The sequence below is a fragment of the Amia ocellicauda genome, chromosome 14 (genome assembly GCF_036373705.1).
Source record: "Amia ocellicauda isolate fAmiCal2 chromosome 14, fAmiCal2.hap1, whole genome shotgun sequence".
NCBI lineage: Eukaryota > Metazoa > Chordata > Actinopteri > Amiiformes > Amiidae > Amia > Amia ocellicauda.
Window position 1 is genome coordinate 15,597,603 of NC_089863.1, and position 8,888 is coordinate 15,606,490.

At 46.7% G+C, this 8,888-nt stretch overlaps 1 protein-coding gene across 1 annotated transcript; it reads left to right on the plus strand.

The window, feature by feature from the left end:
* The first annotated feature begins 663 nt into the window (after positions 1-663).
* On the plus strand, positions 664-6,665 carry LOC136768846 (E3 ubiquitin-protein ligase TRIM39). The gene is made up of 7 exons (XM_066723230.1): positions 664-820; positions 3,082-3,679; positions 3,887-3,982; positions 4,088-4,321; positions 4,674-4,821; positions 5,124-5,150; positions 5,780-6,665. The coding sequence occupies exons 2-7, from the start codon at positions 3,098-3,100 to the stop codon at positions 6,322-6,324; spliced, it is 1,632 nt and encodes a 543-aa protein (XP_066579327.1). The 5' UTR covers positions 664-820; positions 3,082-3,097; the 3' UTR covers positions 6,325-6,665.
* Positions 6,666-8,888: the final 2,223 nt, after the last annotated feature.

An 8,888-nucleotide genomic window follows, 5' to 3' on the forward strand; every position in this document is an offset into this window, starting at 1 on the left:
CTATCAGTTCACATTCACAAGTTCACATTTAATGCTAGGCGCGCAATTGGCATCCTGGGTAATGTAGTCTTTAGCCACAGTTCAACAAAGTCAGTAGTGCTCCTTTATAACAGTGCCTACATTTACATCCAATTACCAATTTATCCAGTGTTTTTACAGGAAGCAATCTGGGCAAGGTACCCCCACCTGGGATTAAACGCATCATTATGTCTCTCTTTGGACAATCCAGCTCCTTCTCCCTCTGTTTTTTTTTTTTTTTTGGTATTAAATGGGAGCGTTTGCTTGTCTCTCTAACACTACAAAAGAAAAAAAGATCTGAGTACCTGCAGTGAGAATAGTTTAAATGCTGTTTCCTTACTGACCTCTGGTGGTGCAGCTGAGCATCTTCTCTATAGCTCTGGTACAAAAGGCCTATATTGTGTAAAGGCCACGATACACTATGAAATTTCATAGTGTATCGTGGTCTTAACGGTTGCATCCCAGTGTAGCTTGCTCAGACATGTTTTCCCTGCTGTCATTCACTGCGCTGCGGTTTACACTACACAGGAGTGTGTGATTGGGAGTGTTGTGCTGGGTGTGTGTGGGGGTGGATTCATGTTAGTGGGTGGAGTCCACAGCAGGCTGAGCAGCTCTGTGCAGGTGACAGTGTCTTTTTTCCACCTCTGTACACAACAACACGCTGGGTGTGTACTTTTTGTCAAGGTGCTACAGGCACTGCTCCTTGGTTTGCTCAGGGCTACACAAGGCAGAGGACGTGAGGATCTGTCCCCTTACCCCAGCGCGGAAAGAGTGACTTGGGTCGAGACAGCAGTTCTGCCAGGTAATGGTTTAATTTTGGGTAAATGTCCTGGGGTTAATACTACTACTACTACTACTAATAATAATAATAATAATAATAATAATAGTTTGACTTTCTGTACTAGCAGTGGCAGTTGCAGTAACAGCAGTAGTATTTCTTCAGAAGGATCCTTGTTTTTGTTTGTTATAATAGCATATGATCCAAGACAACTCACATTCAGATAGAGACTAATGAAAAACTATAAACATAAAATACGAAAGAGAAAAGAAGAGAAGAAGAGAAAGATACATTGAACACAAATCTTGCTTGTTAGATGCACTCTACACAACTTGATGAGAGACAATGTCATGCAAAAGTACAGCCTTTTGCTGAAAATGAGCATTTTGCATTGCGGTAAGTGTGGAGAGAGGTCAGGCTCCTGACATTTTGGAGGAATGTATTTGGAATGACAAGCATGTGGAATGAAGTAAGACAGGATTGTAGCCTCACCACTGGGGTAAACATGTCCTTCACACTGACAGCCACCATCACAACCGTGTGTTCTGTCTTCAGATAACAGGACAGCTGCAGGTTTGCATATATTATTAAAGTAGCTTTAAAATAACAATAATAATATCCATCAGTCATTGGCATGGGTTTTCAAGTCAAGCCATTTCACTGTCCCGTGCCCCAGTGTCCTCAAACTTCAGGGTCCAACGAGAGCTCTTGTGATCGCTGTGTCTCTAGATGAAGGCTGTCTTACCACATTCCCAGCTGAGGATGTCAAGAATTGACAAAAATAGGCTATTCCTACTCGTTCTTCCTCATTCCTCCACCCCTCTCCTCCCCTTCCACAACACCCCTGTGTCTGCTGACTGAGACTGTGTTCTGTGTCGGTGCAGATTTCAGAATGTCTGTTCCTTCTTAGTTTACCTCCCTCCGCACAGCCCTAATATATACACTGTCCATTTCAGAGGGTATCTAAGACATATGTTCAGTCTCCCATCTTCACAGCTGAACCTGGACATAAATATTGCCCGTGACATCATCTGGTGCCTGTAAAAGTGCCCGTAGAGGTTCACTTTTCTAAAGGGCCGCCATACTTGCTTTGATGCATTTTCCTATTCGGGACAACGCTGACTGGACAGAACAAGTACATGACAATATATGGCAGATATTTCTATGTTATATTTAAAATATACAGCTCTGGAAAAAATGAAGAGTCCACTGCAAACTTTTCTTAAATCAGCATCTCTACATGTATGGCAGCCATTCCATTCCATTCATATTTCTATTTGGAATTTGGGAGAAATGTTGTCAGTAGTTTATAGAATAAAACAAAAATGTTCATTTTACCCAAACACATACCTATAAATAGTAAAACCAGAGAAACTGATCATTTTGCAGTGGTCTCTTCATTTTTTCCAGAGCTGTATGATTGTTCTGTAAGGGTGGCAGCCATGAAGGAGTGTTTACGATGAGGAGCCCCCATGTTACCACAGATTCAAGGAGAATAGTAAAGGGTCAGGTCTCAGTCCTGGGGGATGAATCGGGGGGTCAGACTCCAGTCCTGGGGGGCCGCAGTGTCGGCTGGTTGGTGTTCCAATCTATGTGGCCTGTGCTCATTGCATTTTAAAACATTGTGAGCGGCCATCTTTTAGTATTTTGACTAATAATATAGTGCAATGGCTGCCAATCCTTGCCCAATAGGTACCCTGTGTGTCTGCTGGTCATTGAAGTAAAAACTTTGAGTCCTTGACTTCATTCCGGCGATTATTCAAGACTCATCTTTTCAGACCATACTTGTAATTTAGACATTTACTCTCCTGTAAGATTGCACTTATACAACATTTTGTCATACTCTTTCCTTGCTAGCACTTGTATTGTTTATTTTGATTTCCCCTACGCTCCCTCTCCCTTAGCTCTTAACTTTGACTTATCATCTTGTCTGCACTTATCAGCTTTTTATTCTAGGATGTAAGACCTTATATATTGTTTACTGTACATCTTGTATACACTTGTGTAAATTGGAATTTGTAAAATGTATTATGCCTTGAACTGCACTGTATTATTGCACTTTATATTGCTCTTATATTTTGTAACTCGCCCTGGACAAGGACATCTGCTAATAAATAAATTAAAACAAAAACAAATGAGGTGAGAGGGAATCCCAGCCTATAGGCACAGGGAGAGTCCTCCAGGGCCAGGGCTGGGAGCCTCAACTGCAGTATATATAAACTTCAACTGGGTGACTTGGCAGGTGTCCCTCCCTCATTCCTGTCTTCCCTCACTCCCCCCCCAAGTTCACGCTGGGCAGCCATGGCATCCGTCGTCAGCGTCCTATCCGAAGACCAGTTCCAGTGCTCCATTTGCCTGGATGTGTTCACAGACCCCGTCTCCACCCCCTGTGGACACAACTTCTGCCAGGTCTGCATCAGCAAGTACTGGGCAGCCTGCACCCAGTTCCAGTGCCCCCTGTGTAAGCAGAGCTTCGAGAGGAGGCCCAACCTGCACATCAACACCATCCTGAAGGAGATCACAGAGCGCTTCAAGGGCCTGCTGCCCAGTCCTCCCGCGGTCAGCTGGGCCGGGGACACGGTGCCAGAGGTGCCCTGTGACCTCTGCCCGGGTGAGGCCTCCAAGGCGGTGAAGTCCTGCCTGGTGTGCCTGGCATCCTACTGCGGCCCTCACCTCCAGCCCCACCAGCAGAGGGCGGACCTGCGGAGGCACACACTGTCCCAGCCCGTGAGGAACATCCTGCGACGCAAGTGTGCCAAGCACCACAGACTCCTGGACCTGTACTGCAGGACTGACCGCACCTGCGTGTGCGCCATGTGCAGTGAGACCGACCACCGCAAACACAACACTGTCCCCCTGGAGCGAGAGTGGCTCTTAAAGAAGGTGTGTGTTTTTTCTATATGCCTAGTTTACACATACACCAGTTCATTCACAGTGGTATTTTGAACATGGTTTGACTGGGGCCGTACCCTGGTGGTTTCCTATGTGGTCACGGACAGCCACACACACTGGCTAGTGAGGGTGTTGCACCCGTGTGGCAGTGGGCGCTCTCACCCTGTGGTGGATTCTGAGCCTCTCGTTCATCTGCAGGCTAATCTGGGGAAGACGATAGCAGACATGCAGCAAATGATCCAGGAGAAACAGGCGAAGGCAGAGGAGATCAGTCGGTCGGTGGAGCTCAGCAGAGTGAGTGCTTTGTGAGTGTATGAGTGAGTGTGCTGTACGTGGTTTTGTCCATCTTGGCATCAGCCCACGCTCACCCGCTGATCGAGCCCCCTCCCCCCCGCACAGCTCTCGGCTCAGACTGCCCTCAACGACAGCCTGCAGCTCTTCTCCTTAATGGTGCGCTCCATGGAGCGGAGCCAGGCCAAGCTGATCAAGCTGATCGAGGAGAAGCAGAAGGCGGTGGAGAGGCGGGCCGCCGGGTTCCTCGACGAACTGGAGCAGGAGATTGGAGAGCTGAGGAGGAGGCACGCGGAGTTGGCGCAGCTCTTGCACACAGAGGACCACGTCCAGTTTGTACAGGTCAGCCCCCGCTGGCCCTTCCATCCTCTCAGCCTTTCCATTTACCCAGAGAACTCAGAGGCCATATGACACACAATACCAATATATGAACAAAACACATTAACAACAGATATTAGGGGCCTAGCCTGATACTTCCTGTACGGGGTTGTACCCAGTGTTCGAGTGGAAGGCGTTGTGGAGAGACAGCAGTGCACGGGACAGTTTTGCTTGACAGCATCAGGGACATCACTTGCAAAGACACAATACTCTTGAATATCGTCAATGAGATAGAGAAGCGCCCAGACCACCTCCTGTCACCCACACACACAGTCTGAACAATCATTGAAGCCAACCATCTGCTCTCGTGCTGCAGAACTTCCCCTCCCAGTTCCTCACTCCCCAAGGCAAGGACTGGTCTGATGTCACTGTGCACTCTGACCTCTGCCTGGGGGCTGTCCAGCGGGTTGTGTCTGAGCTGGAGGAGAGGGTCCACACCGAAGTGACCAAACTCGCCAAGGCTGGTGAGTATAGCTTTTTTTTTTTTTTCTTCAATTTATTGCAAAGAAATTAAAACAAGCCGACAGACAGACAGAAGAACAAGTACATCCTGAGATAGTTTCAGAGCACGAGAACGGGCACGTTTTGCTAGCTGGGATGTATTCGTTACCCACAGTGCAGAATTGTCTTCTTTCTCCCATCAACCCCACTTAATTTTCCAGATACAGTGCGTCACACCCTTACCTGCGTTAGGAAAGCACATTAACTGACTTCATCTGGATGTACATCAAAAGCATTTTTAGTACTCACATTTTTTCTCTCACAGATCTGAAGAAGGTTCAGCGCTACGAAGGTGAGTAATTCCTCTCCTGTTCTTCTGTTCTGTCCTGCAGAAAGAGCAAATCGAACTGTGCAGACAATTCTAGTGAGCAGGGGTGGGCAACCCTGGATTGGAAGAGCCGCAGTGCCTTCTGGGTCTTTTGTTTTATCCAAATCTGCTTAACGGAGCCAACTGTGTGGCTTAATTAGCCACATTGTCCCTATGTTGAAGGTGGTCAGTGAGGGGTGATTTAGAGAGAGCTGAGAAAACCTCATGATTGTGCCTCTCCGGGAACTCATGTGTGTTTGTCTGTGTTTCTACACTCATGCCTCATGTCTGTGTGTGTCTGTATCTCTACACCTGTGTTTGTCTTCACACTCATGTCTGCGTGTGTGTGTCTGTGTGTGTGTGGGGGGGTGGGTCAGGTATGGCAGGTATGGCTGATCCAGGCTGCCAGTGTCTGCAGATGCCTTTCTGCCCATTTCAGACATACCTGGTATAGACAAAATCTCAAGCGTGCTGAAGACCTCTGTGACAAGGACCTGTAGGGGTCATATATTTGGTATGAACACCAGACACACCATCGGAATGGTCCTAAATGAACAGGAACTGCCATGGACGGAGATGCGTCCTGTGCTCATCTCTCCTTTCTTACATTCCAGTGAACGTGACTCTGGACCCCAGGACCGCCCACCCCTACCTCACCCTGTCTGAGGACTACAAGCAAGTGGCGCTGGGCCCAAAACGCCAGACTTTCTCCAACCACCCCGAGCGGTTCGACTGCGCCGGCTGCATCCTGGGCAGAGAGAGCTTCACCTCCGGGAGACACTACTGGGAGGTGACAGTGTGGAGCAAGACCGACTGGGACCTGGGCGTAGTCCGGGACTCCATCAACAGGAAGGGCAAGATCAGGGCGAGTCCTGGCAACGGCTTCTGGTTCATGAGCCTGAGGAACAGAAACCGGTACACCTTCCGCACCGATCCCCCCACGCCCCTCGACCTGGCGGAGAAGCCCAGAAAGGTGGGGGTGTACGTGGACTACGAGGAAGGGCAGGTCTCCTTCTACAACGTGGAGGCCGGGGCTCATATCTACACCTTCACCGACACCTTCACAGAGAAACTCCTGCCCTACTTCAGCCCCTGCACCAACGAGGATGGCAATAACTCTGCCCCCCTAGTCATCTCCCCAGTCAGCCACATGGACTGAGAGAGAGACCGATGCTGACAACGATTAGAAAACCCCTCCCAGGTTTTCCCTCGGGCTCAGGTAAAGGGGGTTTGAGCAGGTTACTTCCCATCCATAGCGAGGGATGCCAGGGAGATTTGGTTGCCAGAGTCCGTGGTGTCATTTGAGAAAGTAAACGCCATCTTCTAGTCTCTACAGGTCTCTTGAGAAAAGCATGTTGAGTGATTGTATATTAACATTATAATCATTGTCATCAATCGTTTTACTTTTACTTTTGAAGATGCAAGTCGTGTAAATGTGGAAAAAATACATATTTTCATATATGTAAGAAACAAACTGATAAAACAATGACATACACTGTGTACGCATGTACTTTCACAATGCTTTCTGGGATTGCACTGTAGATGAGCTTTTTGAAGGACCTTTATACATTATACACCTCCCAACACACACAAACAAAAATAACCACAGCCCCAAGAGGAAACATTAATATATTATTTTTATTATTATCATCATTATTATTATTATTCTAATTAATAACAATTAAGTACATGGCGTTTAGATTTGTTTTTGTTTTTCTGGCGTTTTAGGAATGATGCCCGTTTGCTTATAAATAACCACGCTTCTGTAAACTTTTCAAACGAGGAGAGACACACACACACACACACACACACACACACACACACACACACACACACACACACACGACACAAAAGAAAAAAAAAAACAGCACATTTGAATAAAATTTAAAAAATAATGAAAACAAATTAAACAACCATCTATTAAGAAAAGAAAAACAATAGGGGGGGGGAACTAACAAAGAACGCACACATAACAGTTATTAAATACGCCTCTCGGAACTTGTGCAGTGAAACATCTGACCATCGCTTGCCTCTGTCCACCTGCCTCCATACTTGCATAATATAAACGTCCACAAGGATCAATAGATGTGAGAAGGACAGGTCTCGCCCTTTTCTCTCAATGGTCAGCTTAAGGAAAGGTTGATTTTTTTTTTTTCTTCACTTTAAAACAGTCTATGCATCTCCCATACACACACAGGTTCGACAACTTGATGTGACCTTCTCTTGAGACTGGCAAGCTTGCATAAAGGGTGGCTCTCTAGTTCGACCCTGCTTTTGAAAAAGGAAACCTGGAGCGTCTATCACTTTAAACAAATTTCGGGAAGGGACTCCGACACAGCTAGGACTGAAATCGGTTCACAGAGCTATTCACAAGGGATAAAGCAGCCGCCTCTTTCAATACTGTTCACAACAGGGAATGTAATTACACTCATCGGAGCCACACGTCTGGGGGTACCATCGTGTTTTGTTCAGGGTTTAGCCCCCCTACCCCACTTCAATGTTAGTCCAGTGAGGCACTGACACCAGGAGGGAGGGGTGTAGAGGGAGAAAGAGAGTGATGGGGAGAGGTGAGGAGAGGAGAGAGAGAGGGAGAGGGGGAATAGGGGAGGGGAGGAGAAAAAAAAAAGACTAACTGAAGTTAGTCAGTTAGTTCCTTGACTAGTTTAAACAGGTGGTATTTGTGTTAGAAGCGGAAAGAAGAATAACGAGACCTGGGAAGTACATTTGGAGGGCATAAGATCCACTGGATTCAATATGATTCAGACCAATCTCCATTATCACCATTCTCACTCTCTCTCTCCAAAGCCAAATGACATCTAGATTGCAAAATAAAAACATACATACACAATAATTTAAGGAAATCAAGTTAACAATACTAATGCCTGTGTCTATGTACAGAACAAAAATACTCTTCCTCTCTCGCTCTCTATTTCTCTACATATATATATACCTATCTACAGCCTGGATCTATGTATACAGAGCTCTGACACTACATGGAGTAGCCCACAGTACACAGTAACAATCGCCCTGTTTTTCCCCCACTATAACATCTTCCGCTGTCCAGGAGTGGGAGTCTATCTCAGGCCAAGGGTGAGGCATGCTCCCTTTTGTGCCCAGTGTTGTGTATGGGCTCTGTGTCGAAGCTCACAAAACGGGACTCTCTGCACTGTTAACCAGAGCTCAGAGGTTTAATATCTTTCTGGTCTCCCACGAACATCCCTTCTTGTTACTGAGGCTTTTTTTCCCCGTCGCTGGTGGGGAGGAATGTGGGAAGAGACCCACAGAGAGCAAGCAGCGCAAAACCAGTCATGCGATTTTATCCTACTAGATTTGTAGCAAGGGTGGGGAAGAGTAAACAGTACTTTTTTCACCATTTCACCAAAACGGCATACAGGACTCTGCGAGAGGTGTCCCTTTGTGGCTCCCACCGTCTGAGAGCAAACAAACAGGGATACTGGCACGTAAGCAATTATTTTTTAAATTCGTCCTTTTTGGGGGCGGTTGGGATAGCGGGGAGATCGCACAGTTGCAGCCAAGACACAAAGCCCCTACAACGAACTCATCTTAAACTGAGCTCAGCTCCAAGAAAAACAAAGGACAAAATCAGGCTACACCATTGGCAGGTTCTCACAAACATTGGCAAATGTCTTGTCAAAAAGAAAAAAAAAAAAGACAAACAATAAAACACTCAGAAACAAAACGGAGCCGCCATTAAGGGAAAAC